The sequence below is a fragment of the Psammomys obesus genome, unplaced genomic scaffold, assembly GCF_907164565.1.
Source record: "Psammomys obesus unplaced genomic scaffold, mPsaObe1.curated_primary_1811, whole genome shotgun sequence".
Classification (NCBI taxonomy): Eukaryota; Metazoa; Chordata; class Mammalia; order Rodentia; family Muridae; genus Psammomys; species Psammomys obesus.
In genome coordinates, this window is record NW_026585587.1 from 6,707,829 (window position 1) to 6,729,999 (window position 22,171).

The following is a 22,171-nucleotide window of genomic DNA, read 5'->3' on the forward strand; positions in this document are numbered from 1 at the left end:
ACACCCTTTCCTCTAACCACCCTTAACTGTCAGGAGCCCCTGGGGAGGGATGGGTCCTCCTGAGCCCTGCCCCTTTCCATGACGAAATGTTTATGAGCACAGGCTTGGAGGAGGTGATCTTGGACAGAGAGCCATAGCTGCAGCGATGCAGTAGGTTTGTGAGTGCAAGGCCATGCCATGTTTAGAAGGCATGTTTTTTGCAGCCCACCTCCGCAGCCTCTGCTTCTTGCACCATCTGCATTCCTTCCTTGACGCTCCCTGTGCCTTGGAGCCGGTGACTTAGATGACACAGTTAGGACTGAGCACCACACCAGCACTCCTGCAAACAACCCCAAATAAATCCAGTGGGACACACAGGCACACAAACATGAAAGTAGGGATGGGGCTTCTGGGGGGAGAAGAAGGGCTTTAACGGGAAGGGATTGGGAAGAAAGGGTACTGGGAGGTCAGATGTCTATAATTCAATATGTACATATATGAAGCCATCCAAAGTAAACCACAGTTTCAAAAACATAAAACTTAGAAAACATAAGTCATAAGCATCAATCAAAACGCAGACTTCAGCTTTCAAATGTGTATGTGTTTCTCTTCACACACCGGTCGCTTCAAAATGCCCACAACACATTCAGTGCATGGACACAAATACTAACTGAAAATGAAATTGTATGCTTTTATCAACGTGGATTCCCCTCCCCCCCTTTTTTCCCAGAGTCAGATCATGTTTTATAACGAGGGTACGAAAGCTCTCATGAGTTCTAATTCAAGAGAAAAGCTAGAGGCAGTCCACGCCCAGGTGCTGGGCCATATGGACGACATGGCAGGGCTGGTCGCACTGAATCTCAGCAACCAGCGTGTAAGGAGCATGCTGTTGGCAATGATGACCATCTATGTCCACTGCAGAGACATCACGACAGATCTGCTAGCTAAGGACATCTCCAGTGAGGAGGACTTCGAGTGGACGAGGTAGGGGCTGAAAACTCAGCCGCGCCACACATTCTCACCTGTAAATTCACATGTTTGTCCGTCTGTTGTCGCTCAGCCTGGAAACAAGTTTCAGTAGCACAGTGAGAGGTCTCCCTGGTGCCTCTTTTTCTCCTGTGCTGCCAGGGTGGAGCAGACAAGGTAAAAGAGAACACACAGAAGAACATGTCGATAGCCAACTTGCCAACTCAGAAACTCTTTTCCTCTTGCTTGGAGTCAGTCAGTGAAGTGTGAAGGGCCAGAGAAGGCTGCTACCTCTGCTGGGCAAGACTGAGCACAAGTCTCGTGCAGGAAATGAAAAGGCTTCCTGGTTTTGCCTCTTTGCCATGTGCCCTCTCATCTCAGAGTTTGCAAGGTGGCCGCATATAGAGCGTTTTAAATTGCTTTTATCTTAAATGTCATTTTGAAAAGAGACTCAGTGTTTTTAATTTCTTTACAATCTCCATTGTTCTCGAAGGGATTTAGAGGGGTAAATAAGGGCGCACAAACAACTCCACAGTAGACATTCCAAGTGTAATGGGGGAAGAAGAACACTCGATGTCGGAGCCAAGTAGCTGTGCAAGGATCCTAATAATTCTGGATTATATCAGCGACCATTTGTGGTTCAAAAGCAACACAGCTCTAAACTGTTAAAGATGCATAAGGATTATTAGATTCTCATAAGTTTGTACCTTATGATTTGTAGCATCTAATACAGTCAAGAGTAAATTTTAAATTCCCACTTATTTTAGCACTTTGATTTGTTTGCTTTATTATTTTTATGCACTATATTTTGATCACATTCTTTTCCTCCCCCATAACCTCCCCACTTCCCTACCCTATGTTCTTTCTCTCTCTCAAAAAAAGAACCAAAAACAAAACTCAAAGTAAGCAAACGAAAACCAATAAGACAAAATAACAAAACAAAAAGCACATAAAAATAGGGATTTCATCATGTGCACAGAGCCTGCCCTCAAGTGCGGTTGATGTACTCAGTGTAATTCCATTGGAGAAAAGTGATTTTTGTCCCCCTTTCTTAGAGGTATCAGTCAAATAGCTTCATGGTTAGGGCTGGGACTTTGTGTTCACTTGCCCCTCTCAGTGCTGGGGTTTGTCTGGTTTGAGCCTGTACAGTCCTGTGCATGCTGCCACAGTCTCTGTGAGTTCATATGTTATCAGTCCTGCTGTGCCTGCAAGACACTGTTTCTTTTTATTCCCCCACCCCATAGTTCCCTCCCTCTTCCCCTACCAATCCCTCCCTTCCTCCTCCTCCTCTTACTCATGCCCCTCCCCAAGTCCGCTGGTAGGGGAGGTCTTCTTTTCCTTCCTTCTGATCCTAGTCTATCAAGTCTCATCAGGACTGGCTGCATTGTCTTCCTCTGTGGCCTGGTAAGGCTGCTCCCCCCTCAGGGGGAGATGATCAAAGAGCAGGCCAATCAGTTAATGTCAGAGGCAGTCCCTGTTCCCATTACTATGGAACCCACTCGGACACTGAACTGCCATGGGCTACATCTTTGTAGGGGTTCTAGTTTATCTCCAAGCATGGTCCTTATTTGGAGTATCAGTCTCAGAAAAGACCCCTGTGCCCAGATTTTTTTGGTTCCGTTGCTCTCCTTGTGGAGTTCCTGTTCCCTCCAGGTAAAGAAACTAATCAAGAAGGGAGGGATTCTGGCTAAAATGCTCAATCCCCATTCAGAAAGGCAAAGAGGATGGACAACAGAAGGAGAAAACAGGGAACAGGACAGGAGCCTGCCACAGAGGGCCTCTGAAAGGCTCTACCCTGCAGGGTATCAAAGCAGATGCTGAGACTTATGGCCAGCCTTTGGGCAGAGTGCAGGGAGTCTTATGAAAGAAGTGTGCATCATCTTTTAAGAACTCAGTGTCTAGTTCTATATCCCATTTTTAAATGAGCAGTGTTTTCTTGAGGTTCCATTTTGTTTTTTAATATTCGAGATTCTCTGTCAGACGTATAATTGGTAAAGGTGTTTCCATTCTGTAGATTGCCGCTTTGCTCAAACAATGAAGCTTTTTGGCTTCATAAGGTCTTATTTGTTAACTGTTGGCCATAACGCCTGTGCTCTCGGTGTCCTATTCAGAAAATCCCTTTCTATGCCAATGAATTCAAGCCAGTGCTTTACTGTCAGCTCCGTCAGATTCAGGGTACTGGCCTGGACCCACTGTGCAGGGTGAAGGATAAGGATCTGTTTTAATTCTACATGCAGTCATCCGATCCGAGCAGCGCCATTTGTTGAAAATGCTATCTTTTCTCCAGTGTGTAATCTTGGCTGCAGGTGTGTGGACTTTACTCCAGATCCATCCCAGTGACCGATGTGTCTGTTTTTATGCCAGTATCATTCTGTCCTCATTACTACAGCTCTGAAGTAAACTTGAAGTTGTGATGATAATGGCGCTCCAGTTGTTTCTTTCTTTTTTTTTTCAGGACCGCTTTGGCTCTCCAGATGAAGCTGAAGGTTGTTTTGTTGCTGTTGTTTGTTTGTTTTCAGTTTCTGTGAGGAACTGTGTTGAATTTTTATGATGAATTCAGTGAGCCTGTAAATTTCTTTTATGATTTTATGCATAAAAGGCCCTAAAGACTCCACCAGGAAACGTCTACAGCCAATAAAACACTTCCAGCAAAGTAGCAGGGTACAAAATTAAGTGACAAACTCAGGATAATACTAGCTTCAAAAAAAAGAATTTGAAAATGTTTCTCCAGTTTCTATTTTGCAGAATAGTTTGAGGAGTATTTGAGGGTTGCTTTTAGTCCATTTTACAATAGTAATCCTGCTGATTGATCTATGAGCATGGAAGATCTTTCTGACTTTTGATATCGTCTTCAGTGTCTTAAAAGTTTGTATTCTACAAGTCTTTCACTTGCTTGGTCAGAGTTATCCCAAGATATTTTTGAGGCTATTGTGAAAGGTGTTGTTTCTCTGATTTCTTTATCATTCTATTTGTCATTTATAATAAGAAGGCCACTGGATTTTGTGAGTTAATTTTGTATCCTGCTGCTTTGCTAAAACTGTATCCACTGCAGACATTTCCTAATAGATTCTTTAGGGTCTTTTATGTATACAATCATATAATCTACAATTAAGGATTTTTTTTTACTTCTTCTTTTCCTATTTATATCTTTTTGATCTCCTTCCTGTATCCAGGCTTATTATGGGTTCTTAAATCTACCACCTTTCTCCTCCTCAATCCCTTCCAACCCTCCAACACTAGATAGGCAAGAAAGAAGGTTCGAGGGGAAAGGGGATGGAGATCTCTTTAGACTACTTCCTGCTGAGTTCCTTGTGGCAAGTCCAGTCTTCATCATCAGGATATCTCCAAGCAGCAATCCAGTAATCCAGCAAAAGCAGCAGCAGGGGCGGCAGCCACAGGAGCTCCTCTGGGACTTTAGCATTATTATCCTCTGAAGAGTCCCCAGAATTCCAAACATAAACTCTCTTCAGCTGGTAAAATCAGGCCCTTGCTAGAGCATGAGGCAAATCATAGTCAGCTGCTGTGGACACTCTGAAGCAGCCCCATATCTCACACCTGAGAGTAAAACAAAAACATAGTCACATAACATTAAAAAAAAAAAAAGGGCAAAAGGGCTTCACTACACCTTCTGTTGTCCTATTGCCCCAGCTAAGACCCTAAGAGCTGAATTGACTAGATATGGAGAGAGCAGACAGTCTTGTCCTGTTCCTGACTTTAGTAGAAATGCTTTGAATTTTTCTCCCTTTAGGAAGATGGTAGCTGTTGGCTTGATATTAACTAACCTTATTTTTTTTTTAAGTATGCCTTGTAATAATATACCATGGAGAGGTATTGTATTTTGACAAGGAATTTTCTGTATCTAATGAGATGACCATGTTTTTTTGTCTTTTTATCTGTTTAATGGGCTACATTTATTAATTTAGGCATGTTGTACTGTCCCTGTGTCTCTAAAATGAAGCCAGCTTGGTCACAGTGGATAACACTTCCTGATGTCTTCTTGAAATTGGTTTACAAGAATTTTATTTAGAATTTTTGCATCTATTTTCATAAGGGATATCAGTCTATAGATTTCTTTGATTTTTTTTGTTTATTTTTGAGAGAAGGTTTCTCTGTGTAGCTCTGGCTGTCCTGGAACTCACTCTGTAGACCAGACTGGGCTCAAACTCACAAAGATCCACCTGCCTCTGCCTCCCAAGTGCTGGGATTAGAGATATGCACCATGTCTGCCTGGCCTATACTCTTCTTTATTGTTTAATCCATGTATGGTTTTGCTATCAAGGCAATAGTAGCTTCATAAAAAGAATTTAGAAATGTTCCATCAGTTTTATTTTGTGGAATAATTTGAGAAGTATTAGCATTAGTTCTTCTTTGAAGGTCTGGTAGAATTCTGCTCTGAATTTTTCTGGTCCTGGGTTTTCTTTTTGGCTGGGGGATTTTTAATTACATGGGGGGTTATAGGTCTGTTTAAATTGTTTTAAAATGATTATGTTTCCATATGTAAAAATATTTTCACTCAACTAATATATGAGTATTCCTTTCAGACATTTGCAATATAAATGGGATGACAAGCAAAAGTTGTGTTACATAACTCAAGGAAAAACCAGTTTTGCTTATGGCTATGAGTACTTGGGCTGTTCCCCAAGGCTGGTGATCACCCCTCTCACGGAACGGTGCTGGCTAACTCTCTCTATGGCTCTGTACTTCAACCTGGGAGGCTGCCTTGTGGGGCCCGCAGGCGTGGGCAAAACTGAGACTGTCAAAGACCTAGCGAAAGTAAGTAGCTATTGTATCCAGAATTTCTGTCATACAGACTTTAATTGTATCTTAAGTTTACATTATTCCTGCTTTTAAAATACTCTTTGTATTTACCAATGCATTCATTAAGTGATACACTCCATCAATTAACTTTTGAAGGGACTTGGGATCTCACTGCGCCATTTACCTGGAATGCTACTGTATGAGCTAGCTGATTAATAGTGGGGGTGGGGGCAATAGTTTCTCGCCCTGGTCTGTGAGTTTGGTTTGATTTTTTTGTTTCCTCTTGGTGATGGTGGTGGTGGTGTGTAAATCATGACCTAAAGCTCTATAAACTAATCAGCTCTCCTACGGCAGCATATGCTCACGCAAACACATTAGTTCTGTGGCTCTTCAGACTTGAATCTAACTCATTTTTTATGCTATAATTTTTCTCAAAAGCTTAATAGAAATATTTTCTTACTCTGGCATTCTAAGCATCTTTATGTTTTAGCTTCACTCAAGAACCATATTAAAAACAGTATTTTTGTTTCCCAGAGCTTTGGTAAACATTGTGTCGTCTTCAACTGTTTTGAAGATTTGGATTATAAGGTAAATCTTAAGCGTATTTACTTTTAAAATGTTCATGTAAAGTAATTCATTGAGAAATGAAAAAATAAGAAAAAATATAAAGTATGTATTGATAAGACTATAAATATTATTCATTCTTTTATGAGTAGAGATGGAAACATAGAGCCTAGATGAAAATTAAAATGTTATGTGTTAATTTTTCTTTTAAATGGTTCATCTGAATTCCTTAAAGCAATAATTCTCAATTTTTATGACAATGGGATTTGTTTGTTTGTTTTTTCAAGGGTTTTTCTGTATAGCCTTGGTTGTCCTGAACTAGCTTTGTAGACCAGGCTGGCCTCAAACTCACAGCCATCTGCCCTCCTCTTCCTCCCTCAGTTCTGGAATTAAAGGCATGTGCCACCACACCTGGCTGGAATTCTTTTTAAACAAAATCTTACATGCAAAAAGCATGAATATATCTCTATATCTATAGATAGATAGATAATTGAAGGTATGTCTTTATTAATACAAATTTTGTAAATGTCCTTATCCTGAAGATTTATTTGCTGAGAATTAATTATTAAAGTCAAAGAGGCGACAATGATTAACATAAAAACAATTATAAAAGTAATAATGATAATTGTCTAAGACATGTCTAATAAAATCTTGAAATATTTTTATTAAAATGATGTTCCCCTATGTAGGTGTGACACATTTAACTCAGATTCTCCAAGCACTACAGTGTTGGGGTTTTGTTTCCTAGCGCTGAGCCCAGCTCCCTCACAGCAAGCAGTGCTCCCAAACTGAGCCACATCCCCAACTCTGCAACTTATTTTACATGTTTATCAGTCCCCCAAAATATTCCATGGTGAACAAGATACCAACACTTAAAGATAAGATCCGACTTTCTGCATCTCTCTGGAAGGAGTGTTTAGGCCTTGCCTTTGGCGTCAGTCAAAGCCATAGAGGTTTCTGCGTGGACCAGTCACATGCTTGCCTTTTCAGTATCCATCAGAGCAGTTCTTCTGCTAGGTTGTCAATGGAACATTCACCTATGGCCTCAGTGGAAATTGTTAGAGTTCACAAAGTCTTATGATAATTTTTTTTTAAAAAAATGGCAAAAACTTCTAAACATCTCCAGAGTCTGTGGCATCAAAAGCTGCTGCACTTAGCTACAGTTGTGTTGTGGTTTTTTTCAAAGCACCCATGCCATCCTCAAGACATCTGGGGTGCAGCTAACGGAGTCCTTTTACTGCAAGCACTGCTGGGACAGCAAGGAAGAGTTCAACAGGTGCCAGTAGAGAGTCAGATTGCCCCATCTTCCATCAACTTATCTACAGGAAAAGGAATGTCAGAAGGAAGGCTTACAATAAGATCTTTAAAAATTCATCTTTGACACTAAAAGGGCTTTTAACAGGCTGCAACTGTGTTTCAACAACATCTGCTTAGAAGCTCCTAGGAACCATGTGTAATCCCCTCCACCCCCCACCCGAACCCCTCACCATTTGCCTCACCTGTAGCCCAAGCTGAAGCACAAGGGGTCTGCCCGCTCCAGAGAAGGACATCTGCCTTCTGCCGCTTGACTCCCTTCTGCTGCAAAATGGTCCTAAAGACTCCCCTGGGATGCAGGGGAGCCCTAAACAGCTTTGTGCAGTTAGCTGTCAGCCACACTTGCCAGTGGTCCTAGAATGCAGGCGTTTGCTATTTGTGTTTAAGTTTTCAAAAAGAGCAGTGAGCTCACCCAGGGTCTAAGCAACTGCTAAACTTCCTATAGAGAGACAAATGCAAAAGATGTTTGTTTGGTTTGGGTTAGTTGAGAAGAACCCACACAAATTTGTATCCAGGTGGAAATGTTCCCATTTATAGTTTCTGTAATCGATCCCTTTTGTTTTCTTTTCTAAGATAATGGGGAAATTATTCTTCGGGTTGGTGCAGTCAGGAGCTTGGTGCTGTTTTGATGAATTCAACAGGATCGATATAGAAGTCCTCTCCGTCCTCGCCTCCCAGATCCTGACAATCAAGATTGCGAAAGACAGCTATTCTGTGAGGTATTCGGTCAAGGGTCACACCTTTGGAATGACAATCTGATATGCGTTTACTGTTTAATTAGTGCTTAGTACTTTTCTTACATAAGTGCTGGCTCTTTAGTTGTTTTTTGTTTGTTTGTTTGTTTGTTTGTTTTGTTTAGAGCATAGCAAAATGAATGACACTTGCCTTGAATGTTTTCTCTAGCAAACAATGTGAAAGAGTGTGTGTGTGAGTGTGTGTGTGTGTGTGAGAGAGAGAGAGAGAAGAGATCTCAATTATAATGCCAGTTTAAAGGTATTCACCCTTCTTTTACACATTGGAGCAGCCAGAAGCCACCAGACCTGGACACATGTATTCCAGTTACTTTTTCTCTCTTAGAATCTTTTTCATCTTAGGATATTACACTTAAAAAAATAAAGCAAAATAATAATGAAACAAAATAAAACATAAAAATAATTCTTCACAGATATATATATGTGTGTGTGTGTATATATATATATATATATACACACACATATATTTTAATTCTATACTCATTTAAAAATTAAAAATACTAGCTATGCTTCTGAAGCCCCCTGTCTCACCGTTGTAAATTGAGGTGCTTTTTAAACCACAACACAGTATATGTGTGTTCTGGTTATTGCTGTTTATTAATACTGATCACATTTTTCCTTCAGATGCATCTAGGAGCTTACAAGTTTAGGGACACAAATGGATCCTTAGTGATGTAAAATGTCTAATTCATGCTGCTGGATGGTAACGCTGGCTTTATTCAGATGGATTTCACTGTTAGTAACCAGGGCTTACAGGTCTGTGGATAAAGAAGGGGGCGTAGTAACTCCACATTTTACCTCCCGTCTCTGGGCGTTAACCTCAGCAAAACATGGCACCCAGGTACTATCCTGGCTTTGTCCTATTTTTCCTGTCTCTCATGTTTTAACTACCCTGTTCAGTAAGATATCACTCTTGCCATTGTCCCTGGCAGTGGAGCCAGTGACAGGACACTGGCAGAGCATATGCCTCACAGGTGCCCAAGAATTTTTTTTTTTAATTTTTGAGATTTTATTATTATTTTATGGGTGTTTGCCTACATACGTGTCTGTGCAGGACAGGCATCGAATCCCCTCAAACTGAAATTACAGACCCCTGGGAGCCACCACACGGGTGCTGGGAAGCAAGTCTGGGTCTGTAGGAAGAGCAGCCTGTGCCTGGTCGTCTCTCCAGCATCGAGTCCCAGTACGTCGTAACTGGAGCAAGGGAGGCTGAGGCTGGGCTGTGTCCCACGCAGGAGCTCTGTGCTAGGAGCACTGTTCCAGGCTCAGCTCATGAAGCCTTCCCAGGGTCTCTTCCTGCTGTGAATCAGCTCACCTGAGGGTGCCTTCCACCGGGTATCCAGTCCCAAAAGCTTCTCAGTCATCGTTACGTACGATCAACTATACCTGGATCCCAGTAGAACTCAACTTTGGCTCAGAATAAGCCTCTTCCTCCTTCAGTGTTGTTTTAAGTATGTTTTGTTTGGATTTAAATTCAAAGGAGCCATAAGAAAATCGCTTGATTTGTTATAGTGTTAAACCCTTGGGCATATGCAGGAGTGATTTTAGTGATGAATGCTTTACCGCCTTTTAGGTTTTTCCTGGACGGTAAGGAAATACGCATCAACATGTCCTGTGCAGTGCTCATCACCATCAATCCCCGGTGAGTTTTAATGAATCTAATGGGAGTAAACGCAGACTAAAATCCTTTCTTTATTCTTACCGGGGGGGGGGGGGGGGGTTCACTGTCCAGACTCTTTTTTTTTTAACTATTTCTTTGAAAATTTTATAATTGTATTTTGCTTATATTCACCTCCCTCACCCTAACTGTGCCTAGATCCACCCCTCATTCTATACCCACATTAACTGCGAAGCATAAGTCAACCTACCAGGGGCCACACCATTAAAGAAAACCAAGTCTCCCTCCCACAGCAGCTGTCAATTCCCAATACCTTCCCCAACAGGCATGGGACCCGGTAGCCACCTCCCCTGGCCATGATGGGATTTTATTTGGTTTGATCTTAGACAGGTTTTAAAACATCGATGCAGTCACAACCAGCGGGAGTTTATGGGTTCAACTTCCCTGTTGTGTCCAGATTTTCAAAACCATAGGCATCCCCCCCCCCCGAAAATAATTTTGTTGACTTTCTGTGTTACCCTTATGTGAAAATTAGTTCAAAAGAATATTTTTTCCCTTTTCTCTCATGAGCACCTTGTAAAATACTGCTTCGCTGTCATCACTGACTACCCCAGCTTCTGGCAGTCATGCCACCTGCTCTTCCACAGTGGTCCCCAAGCCTTGGCGGGGTGGGGTGGGATGGGTGATAACTGATGTCCACCGTTAGCTGAGCCCTCTGCAGCCTCTCATCCCCTGCAGCCTCTCATCCTCTGCAGCTTGACCAGCGGTCAGTCTCTGTGTCCATCACCATCAACTGTTAAAGAAGCCTCTCTGCCTTCTCAGGGTAAAAATGCAGTAATCTATACAGATGAGTCATGAAGAGTCAGTTTAATAGTGCGTAGAGTAATTGTGATCAGCTCCGCCGGGCTGGTCACCTGTCCAGCCATAGGTTCTTGGCCCTCAGAGTGGCCATGTATGAGTTCTGTCCTGTGGCACTTGCACAGCCCTGTGGATTTAAGGCTAGGTTCGTCAGACATCTGAACAAACACTGCAGTAGTCCAAGGAATCAGAAGGGCTGAGCTGAGGTGGGCATTATGGTGAGACGCAGGGATTGATAGACCAGCGTGTTCACAGGATGAACGGTAAAAACCACCTTGTAAATGAATTTTCACACACGGAACACACAAAAAGCCAATAGAATTATTTGGGAGCAAAGCAACATACTGTCAAATTTGAAAACTTGCAAAGCATGGTGGGATTTTTATTATTGTTGTTGCTGTTTTTCTTTTCCTCTCTAGATATAGAGGTCGAGTTGAGCTCCCGACTAACTTGAAATCTCTGTTTCGCCCAGTGGCGATGATGGTGCCACACTATAAAATGATCATTGAAGTAATTCTGTTTTTATTTGGCTTCAAATGTGCAAGATCACTGTCTGGAAAGCTAGTTAACCTTTACGATTTAGCTGACAAGCAGCTCTCAACACAGGTGAGGAACTGCCTCTCTCCAAATATATAAATATAACTGGGGTCTCTGGATTTGTGTAGATACCTCCTTTTCTAGAATACATGCCTACAAGCCTGGCAGTAGTGGCAGCCCACGCCTTTAATCCCAGCACTCAGGAGGCAGAGGCAAGTGGATTTCTATGAGTTCAGGCCAGACTGTTCTACAGACTAAGTTCCAGAACAGCCAGGACTGCACAGAGAAACACTGCCTGAAAAAGCCAAAAAAATAAAAATATATAAAGAGTTACTAATGTATATGCTTATGTGATTGTTTTAAATGATTTTGTTTTCCTTGAGAACTGTGAGTGACTCAAATTTTGAATACCGTATTTTAGGATCATTATGATTTTGGCATGAAGACCATGAAGACAGTGTTAATAATGTCAGAGAAGAAGAAACAAGAACATAAACGGTCAGTTGAATTTTGGATTTAGTGGTAGGTTCAGATAGCTTGTACCGCCGTGTTAACGATTTCCGGAACTTTAAGTAAGGAGGTCAAGCTAATGCAGGAGGCTGCCAGAGCACTGCAGCAAGATGAACTGCCAGCCGCTTGCAGGGTCAAAGGGGAAAATGCACCAGATCATGGGCTCCAGATCCTTAGTAAAGCCCGTTCTCTTAAAAGTGTGTCACTCAAGAGTAATAAAACATACCAGAGAAATGAAGGGCCCATCTAGAAGAGAAATAACTTAATGAGAAATATAAAATGTACCTGCGTAAAACAGGCACGGAGTTTTTCTTGTTGCGTCTGTAATTAACAGAGCATTGCTAGTCATACAGTATGAATGTCATATTAGGCACTGTGGGTAATCTAGAGATGATTCAGGCTATGAGAGAAGGTTGTGTAGACGATGGACAAACATAGCCTTTTGTGTAAGGGACTCGAGCCGCCACAGACCTTGGTGCCTATAGAGGGCACTTTAGAATGGAAAGCAGCACCAACCTGCAGGACGGTCAGATAGACGCCCTGTGCCACTTCACTTACCAAGACAAGCTCTAAAATAACCAAAAACCATCAGAAGGAGAAAATTGTCTCCTGTGTTCCTGGAGTACAGCAGACTCGTCTCCCGTGGTGGGGATTAACCTAGGGCCTTCTATTAGTGATTTACTCATTTCCATGGCAAAATTCCTGACCAAGAAGAAAAGGGTTGTGGCTGCAGGAGCTTAAAGAGGCTGAGAGCATTTTGTCTGCATTGAGGAAGCTCAGCTCCCCATCTCCTTTTCATCCACTACAGAACCCCTACAGGATGGGGTCACCCACATTTAGAATGGGTCTTCCTAGCAGAGTTAAGTCTAGAAATTCTAAATTCTACTAAATTGACAATTGACACTGCCTATCACAGGCCTCATATGACTTTTAAAACCAAAACTCAAAATCTAGAATCCACAGGGGTTGGAAAGATGGCTTAGTGGTTAAGAGAACTGGCTGCTCTTCTAGAGGACCTGGGTTCAATTCCCAGCACCTATGTGGTGGCTCACAACTGTCTGTAACTACAGTTCCATGGAATCTGACACCCCCACACAGATACACATGCAGGCAAAGCATGCATACACATTTTTAAAAAAATCTAGAATTGACAAAAGAAAATATTATAGTATTTGTAATACATAAAGCTGTACTTATCTCAAACAACTTAAAGGTGACCATATAAGGAAAAGTTCAAAATGAATTCTGTGGACCTGAAAATATGGCAAACTAGGACAGACAGTAGTTGCGGCTCATGCTGCATGTAACGGTGGTCACATTCAGACCTGGGTGGTCTAGGGCAAACTCCTCTTGAAAATCAGGGCATGGTTCAAGTCCAATCAGGCAAGCAGGGGCCAATCTCAGAAAGAAAGACAAACGGCATACTTTCTTTCATTTGTAGTTCTTAGACTTCACATAGATGCATAAAATTATGTGCATTATATGACATAAAAGTAGACGCAAAACCCTGTAGAAGAGTGAAGGGGACTAACCGAAAGGAGAGAAGGGCTATGGGAAGGACAACCTCAACATACATTACATAGTATGGGTATATGTGCGTATGTTTACTATTGTAGATTATATGTGCATTATACACTCATGTAAACTTATCTGTGAAACACAGGTCCATGTGTACTTAACATATACAACAATTACATTTTCACAAAATGGAGAACAAGGGAGAAATAACTTAGAAATTCCTTTTTTCCTTAAAGACTTTGAATATACAATAAAAATCTTCCCTAAATGAAAAAAAAAGAATTTTATATATATATATTACCATCAGGGAAATCTCATTTCTTTACCATGTTAAAGAGAGAGTATTTGGCGATTCTGAGGATTAAGAACCGAGTATATCTCTGGGGAGATGTAGTTTTTCCTCCCTATACAGGCAGCTTCCTCCCTTGTATTCCTTAGAGGAATTTCCCAAAGCTTTTATGTAGCAAGCAAAGGCATGGGAGGTTTTGGAGGGAGGAAAGGGGAACTTCAGAAATGATGCAATTCTATTATAATCTCAACATTTTTAGAAAGTATGATAAAAATAAAAGACAAGAAAAATGCTCACGAGCTGTGATTAGCATCCGCAGGGCAGGTTTCTGATCATTCATGTCTGTTTCTTCCACTGCTGCAGTGGCGCCAGCAAGAATCTCTCAGAAAATGAGGAATCCCTGGTCATCATTGAGGCCATTCAAGAAGCTACTTTATCAAAGCTTCTTCCTGAAGATGTCCCGACTTTTGAAAAGATCATAGAAGATGTTTTTCCTGGAATAACAGTTTCAAAAGTGCATCACTTTGCCTTGGAGGTAATTGGACCATGGGAAACACTGCCAGGTCATTTGCAGGTGAAAGAGGTGTGGCTTTAAATACAACGGCTTTTCGGAAATGCTCTATACTCATATGGAGAACATTACAGGATGATGGCATAAAAGCCCTTGCAGGCATAGCTTTCCCGGGGGAAGGGAAGGAGTCTTAAGCACACTGAGACTCATGGAAAGAACAGCCAGCGCATTGGAGTGCTGTGTGCTGAGTACTCTTTTTCTCATCTCCTCCTGGTCCTCCCCTCCCTCCTTTCCTTCCTTCCCTGCCATGTCGCTTCCCTAGTCCACTGATAGCAGAGAGGTCTTCCTTCCCTACTATCACACCCTAGCCTATCAGGTCTCATCAGGACTGCCTGGATCCTCTTTCTCTGTGGCCTAGTTAGGCCACCTCACCAGGAGGAGGTGATCAAAAAGCCAGCAACTGAGTCCATGTCAGAGACAGCCCCTGCTCCCCTTACTGGGACACCCACATGCAGGCTGAGCTACCCATGGGCTACATCTTCTTAAGTGAAGGCACTCTGTTTCACTGTAATATCACAGTGATTACTCCCTCTTCTTGGGAAAATTTATGTGTTTCCACAAGGCGTCCCAAGTTGCTTCCCTAAAACATGAGCAAAGCCAGTGTTCAGTTGGTATTGCCTTAACTACAGAATCAAAATTATTTTGACAAAAATGTGCTTCCTCCACCTGGCTTGCAGGTCATCCTTCCAGCGTGTTCTGCCCTTCCTGCCTCTACTTGCTCCTGTTCTCCCTTATCTTTCTGCCTCTGCTGCTTCCTATCTCTAAGCCTTCCAGACTCTCCAGACTTGGCCCTGACTTGACGGGTATTTTTTTGTTGATTAGTTATTTCAGGAAGTTCAATAGAAACAGCTTTACAGCTGTTTTTAATATATCAGTAGGCTATGTAATTAACATGATGCAACAATTACAAGTTACAAACATACTGTGTTTTAGCACATATGAAGCATGAGGCAAACATGACCATAGTTAATGTAGAAAGGATCACAGGAATTTCTCTTAAAAACCATTCAGAGTAGATATATGATCATAATTGTTCTCTGTGGCCTGAAAAGTAAGTGAATCTTAATCACTGTGCTTCTCCTTAAAACTGCCCTGTTCAGCTAGGCAGACACTTGCATTTCACATCTTAGAATATATTGGTACAGAATTGGAAAAACACTCCTACGAGTCTTTCAATTTCATGCTTTTGAGATTATTCCCGTTACATAATCTCCTAATGTGGGCTTTCTTTCTCAGACTACCTCGAAGTCTTATCTAACACTTTGTTTCTTAACTAGCCAGGGTTTGATTTAATATGCCTCTGCTTCCAAATGCCTTGCTGCATCTTTTAATGTTTGAAATATTTTTCTGTCTTCTTCTGGAGCTATCTTTTTTAGAAATTTTTATTATTATTATTATTCATTTAGTTTTTTTTCTTACTAATGGAAATTCATAAGACTAGAAATTTCTCCAAGCAAATTCTTTTTTTACCCCAAATGACTATGGGGGTAACAGCTTTGTCCCTTGTCCTAGTAATGTGAGGATGTTCGCTGTTTTCTGTACTGTAGAACGAGCATCTTGCATCTCGGGAGTGAATCTCAACAGGTGAACCAACTTTGGAATGTGCTGCTGGGTTTCATTTTTCTAGTATTTTATTTAGGATTTTTGCAAATATATTTCTCAACTATATTGAACTTTATTTTTCTCTGTTGTGGTGGTTTGTATGTTGCTGGAACCAAACAATGAACTAGGAAGAGTTCTTTCCCTTCACATTTAAAAAAAAAAAAAAGAGAGTTTGAAAAGAATTAGTGTTGATTCTTTAGATGCTTAATAGACTTTAGTGGGGGAGCCATCTGGTCCTGAGCTTTTCTTTAATGAGAAACATATTATTATTAATTCAATCTCATCCTTTATTTTAATGGCTTTCCTCGGGCATCTCATTTTTCTTTAGTCAGTCTTGGTAAGCTATATATGTTCAGAAATTTGTTCACTTGTTTTTCTTATTTGTTGGCATGCAATTGCTCATAGTTTTATCTAATGATCCTCTTTATGGTTGTGGCATTTATCATAATGTCTTCTTTTTGGTCTCTAGTTTTATTGAAATAATTTTTCTAATTTCTTTATCTAGCTAAAGATAAAGAAGATTCTTTTTAACTTTAGAGCTCAGTTGATAAAGTGCTTGCCTTGTAAGCCTGAAGACTTGGGTTTGATCCTTCACAGTCACATAAAAATCTAGGCATGGTGGCATATATTTAAAATCCACTGCTAGAGAGGTGGGAACAGGAGGCCCTGAGACTCACTGGCCAGTCATTGGAGTAACTTAGTGACCTCCAGCCAAGGAGAGACCCTGTCTCAAGAGAGGTGAACAACACTTCTGAGGACAAACCCCAAGTTTGTCTTCTGCCTTCCACATGAGTGTGTACACATGAACACACGCACACACCCTCCCTACACATGTACCCTGCACACATACTGATTTAAAACTTTTGTCATCATTTGTATTTTTAATCGTTATTTTTATTTTTTCTGCATTTATTTAATGTTTTTTCTTACGGCCAACTGTGCTGCCATTATCATTTGTCTCAATAAATTTTATAATTTCTTGTCTGGCGAGATGGTTCAGCAGGTGAGACGCTTGCAATCAAGCCTGACCACTTGAGTTTGATCCTGATCTTACCAGTGAAAGCAAAAGAGAAGTAACTCCCTCAAGTTGTCTTCTGATGCCCCGCCCCCTGTCTGGCACGTGCATTCACACAGCCCCTGGGCTGTTCTGACCCTGTTGTTTCACTTCCTGGGTTGGTTTAGTATCCAAAGTGTCTCTTGTGGCTACTTTCTAATTTTATGCTGTTGTGGTCAAAATGATCCGTGGTGAGGTTTCAGTTTCTCTTGTTTTAATCTGCTGATGCTTATTTTATGGTCAGCTATAAGACCTATGTGGAGAGTTTGCCATGTGCTGGGACCTGTGGTCAAGGGTACAGGTTGACTCTGGCATTTCTTTGTTCACTTCCTCTGAGTTTTTGTGCTCATTGCTGAAAGTAGGATGTTAAAGTCCTGCACAGTCGCTGTGTTGGAGCGTACCTCGCCCTTGAAGTTAGTCGGCATTTATGCTATAGTTTTAGAGACAGCAATATTGGGCACAAATATCTTTATGCCTATTGTTTAACCTTGCTGAACTGACCTTTTATCATACATGCTTACTCATTCTGACTGAAAGTTTGTTTTATCTGGTATAAATTAAGCTATTTCTCTTACTTTTGAATTCTGCTTTCTTTATCCACTTTTAAATTTTCTTCTCTCTCCCTTCCTCTCTTCCCCCCTTTCTTTTTAACTTCCTCCAAGGATTATCACATATGGTTCTGAATAACTTAGGGCAAGATTATAGATTTATTCAAAAGCGATCCAAAGTAAGAACTCTGTTAAGATATGTAGCCAGTAGGGAAGAGTTGTCCAGACATCTCTTAATAACCATAACTGTGTGACCCATTGGCATCTCATACGATCCTGATTCTATGCCTGGAATTTCTTCCCTGGACCCAGCTCAATGTCGCAAGGACTCAACTGCTTGAGGTTGGAGCTTTAGGTGAGCAGCCTCATCCAGCTCTGTTGGTGAGGTTCTTTTAAACACTCAGTCTCACCTAGGAGCTGCCGTTTTCAACTGTGTAGTCCTGTACAGTGGCGTAGTGTCTTCTCTGTCCTTCTTCATTATAGAGATGCAAGGAGTGGATGGGAGACATGCTGACCAGTTGTCTCTACCTGGAGATAAACTCTGCTTTAGAAGAAAACATGGTTTCCCAGACCTTTTTGTTGTTGTTGTTTTGGTTTTGTTCTTTTTTTTTTCTGTTTTAGATATTTTAAGGAACTAAATCATGTTTACAATCTTATCAGTTTGATTTAATGTCTTAAAACATTCCCTAAACATTATTACAAAATTAAAAGCTACCATAATGGTGATTAGAATCACCTTTTACGTTTTATTTTAATGTAGGGTAAATGAATACTTGTAGCGACTTTTAAAATATTTTTAAAGATTTATTTATTTATTATATATACAATGTTTTGCCTGCATGTATACTTGCACACTAGAAGAGGGCACCAGATCTTATTATAGATGGTTGTGAGCCACCACGTTGTTGCTGGGAATTGAACTCAGGTCCTCTGAAAGAGCAGACTGTGGCTCTTCACCTCTGATCCGTCTCTCCAGCCCCTTTTAAAAATATATTTTTAATTAAAATGTAAGTACATCACCACTCCTCACTTTCCTTTCTTTCCTCCAGTGCCTCATATGTCCCACATAACTCCCTCTTAAATTGATGGCCTCTTTTTCTTTATTATTGTTATAAATATATGCACCGACATAAACACCACATGCTGAGTTCATTTTTGTTGTTTTGTGTATATGATTTGGTATATTAATAAATCTGCAAGTGAGGATTCCTGGTCTGAGGGGAGGGTTTGTGAATTTGTACCAAAGGTACATGCACATAAAATTTTCTGTGTGTTACATATTTCTGGTGAGAAAAAAAATGGTAGCTTTCATTATTCTCAATGAAATTGGTAGACTAAAAAAATAAAGAAATACTCTTATAAACTGCAATAATTAATAAATAACTAAGAGGTTGTAAAGGATTACAATTTAAGGGTTTGGGCTGTGGGTGTGGCACAGTGGTAGAACATTAAGCTAGTTTGTGCAAGGCCCTGGATTCTAATCCCAAGGCTGTAATAGGTAAATAAGTGCATAGATACATAGATAAATGATAGATAGATAGATAGATAGATAGATAGATAGATAGATAGATACATACATACATACATACATATATACATACATACATACATACATACTCAGGCTGAATACACTTTAAATTAATATATTTATATCTTTTTAGAAAGCAATCGCTATTGCAACAGAACAATTAGGCTTTCAACACTGGTCACCTCAGAAAGAAAAGATCATACAATTTTATCATCAACTTCAGGTGAGTATGGAATGGCATGTCAGCAGATTCTTTACCTGGATTTCAGGCAGTAGGATCAAATGGGAAAACACAGTAAGAACAATAGAGAGCAGCTGTGGTGTTCTTTGAGGTACAGTAGCATATTAAGTATTTCCTAGACTTTGTATCTCACCTTTATTTAGCATGTTGAATTGATATTTTTACTCCTATCCAATACTATATGCTTGTCAGAGCCCTACAGGTATATTGTAAAATAGCCTGTACCCTGTTGCTATCCAGTCTTTATACTTCCTGTTCTGCCTGGCTGTGAATGTAAGTTGTATATTTTTACAAACACTAGGTATGTGGCTTGAGTCCCCGATCTCTCCAACCTTTTATCATAAGGGGGTGTTGGATTTTGTCAAAGGCGTTTACAGAATCTAATGAGATTATAATGTGGGTTTCTTCTTTCAGTTTGTTTATTTGGTAGATTACATTGATGGGATTTTTATATATTGAACCATCCTTCCATCCCTGGGATAAAGCCTACTTGATCATGGTGGATGATGGTTTTTATGTGTTGTTGATTTGGTTTGTGAGTATTTTATTGAGTATTTTTGCATCAATGTTCATAAGGGAGATTGGTCTGACATTCTCTTTCTTTGTTGGGTCTTTGGGTGGCTTCATAGAATGAGTTTGGTAATGTTGACCTGATCTTCATTTAAATTTGATAAGTAGTGTCATCAAAAAATCATCCATTTCATTTAGATTTCCCAATTTTGTGGAGTACAGCCTTTTGAAGTAAGACCTAAGACTTTTTGGATTTCCTTGGTGTCTGTTATGTCCCCCTTTTCATTGCTGTTTTTGTAGATTTGGATACTGTCTCTCTGCCTTTTAGTTAGTTTGGCTAAGGGTTTCTCTATCTTGTTGATTTTTCTCAACCAACTCGTGTTTTCATTGATTCTTTGTATTGTTCCTTTTGTTTCTAATTTATTGATCCCTGAGTTTGATTATTTCCTGCCATCTACTCCTCTTGTGTGTTTTTGCTTCTTTTTGTTCTAGAGCTTTCAGGTGTGCTTTAAGTTGCCAGTATGAGGATGCTCCAATTCTTTATGAAGGCGATTAATGCTATGAACACTAACCTTAGCATTGTTTTCATTGAGTCCCATAAGTTTCCATATGTTGTGCCTTCATTTTCATTGAATTCTAGAAAGTCTTCAATTTTTTTTTCCTCTGACCCTGTAGCCATTGAGTAGAGAGTTGTTCAGTTTCCATATGTTTGTAGGCTTTCTGTTGTTGTTGAGGTCCAGCTTTAGACTATGGTGGTCTGATAAGATAGAAGAGGTTATTTCAGTTTTCTTATATCTGTTGATGCTTGCTTTGTGACCAACTATATGCTCAATTTTGGAGAAAGGTCCATGAGGTACTGAGAAGAAAGGTATATTCTTTTGTGTTTGAGTAAAATGTTCTGTAAATATCTGTTAGGTCCATTTGATTTATGACATCTATTAGTTTCATTATTTCTATGTTTAGTTTCTGTCTGGATGACCTGTCCATTGGTGAGAGTGGGGTGTTAAAGTCTCCCACTATTAATGTGTGGGGTTTGATGTGCGATTTAAGCTTTAGTGATGTTTCTTTTACTAAATGTGAGTGCCCGTGCATTTAGGGCAAGGATGTTCAGAATTGAGATGTCATCTTTGTGGATTTTTCCTTTGATGAGTATAGTTTACCTCCCTGTGTCTTTGGATTAATTTTGGTTGAAACTCTTTTTTTTTATTAGATATTAGGATGGCTAGCTACTGCAGCTTGCTTCTTGGGTCCATTTGCTTGGGAAAATTTTTTCCAGCCCTTTAATCTGAGGTAATTCTATCTTTGTTGCTGAGGTGCGTTTTTTCGTATACAGGAGAATGATAGATTTTGTTTTTGCATTCATTCTGTTGGTTTGTGTCTTTTTATTGGGGAATTGAGTTCATTGATGTTGAGAAATATTAATGACCAATGATTGCTAATTCCTATTATTTTGATGTTGGTGGCAGTAGCGTGTGTGTATGTGTGTGTGTGGGGGGGGGGTCTTTTGGTTTTGCTGGTGTGGGACTTACTTAATTTCTGGGTTGCATTGGGTTTAGTTAACCTTCTTGGGTTGGAGTTTTTCTTATAATATCTTTTGTAGGGCTGGATTTGTGGATATTGTTTAAATTTTATTTTGTCATGGAATATTTTGTTTTCTCCATCTATGGTGTTTAAAAGTTTTGCTTGGTATTGTAGTCTGTGCTGACATGTGTGATCCCCACAGAGACTGCAAGGCATCTGACCAGGCCTTTTTGGCTTTTAGATTCTCCTTTGAAGAGTCAGGTGTAATTCTCATAGGTCTGCCTTTATATGTTACATGGCTTTTTTTTTTTCCCCTTGTGGCTTTTAACATTCATTCTTTGTTCTGTGCATTTAATGTTTTTAATATTATGTGGCAGGAGGTTTTCATTTCTGGTCCAATCTACTTGGTGTTCTGTAAGTTTCTTCCATGTCTATAGGCCTCTCTCCAGGTTGGGGAGGTTTTCTTCTATCATTTTATTGAAATATTTTCTGTGCCTTGGAACTGGTAGTAAAGTCCTCCTTCCTTTCCCATTATTCTTAGGATTGGTCTTTTATAGTGTCCCAATTTTCTTGGATGTTTTATGTCAGGAACTTTTTAGATTTAACATTTTCTTTGACTGGTATCAATTTCTTCAATTGATCTTCTGCACCTGAGATTGAGTGGCTGATTTTTACAGTGGTAATATTTTTTTAAATGTGAATGATGAGAATTGGTAAAGGGGCAGTACCCTGGTGTCAGTTCTAACTAACCTATTCTTGTGTCTGTAATGACGGCTGGTCCAGCGTCACCTTTTTGCTGAGCATCAGCAGATGTCACTCATTTGAGCATGATTGTGGGAATGGCGAGTGAGCACTAGAGTTTGTGTGTACATGAGCAACCTGGTTTTTCTTCTTCTTCTTCTTCTTCTTCTTCTTCTTCTTCTTCTTCTTCTT

General features: G+C 40.3%; 1 protein-coding gene across 1 annotated transcript in view; it reads left to right on the forward strand.

Moving 5' to 3' along the window:
• Positions 1-22,171, forward strand: part of Dnah14 (dynein axonemal heavy chain 14) — a 248,159-nt gene that overhangs the window by 108,836 nt on the left and 117,152 nt on the right. Inside the window, 9 exon segments of the mRNA XM_055609680.1 lie at positions 710-963; positions 5,487-5,718; positions 6,238-6,291; positions 8,155-8,300; positions 9,907-9,975; positions 11,229-11,415; positions 11,768-11,844; positions 14,027-14,198; positions 19,100-19,189. Of these exon segments, the coding sequence (XP_055465655.1) occupies positions 710-963; positions 5,487-5,718; positions 6,238-6,291; positions 8,155-8,300; positions 9,907-9,975; positions 11,229-11,415; positions 11,768-11,844; positions 14,027-14,198; positions 19,100-19,189 (1,281 nt within the window).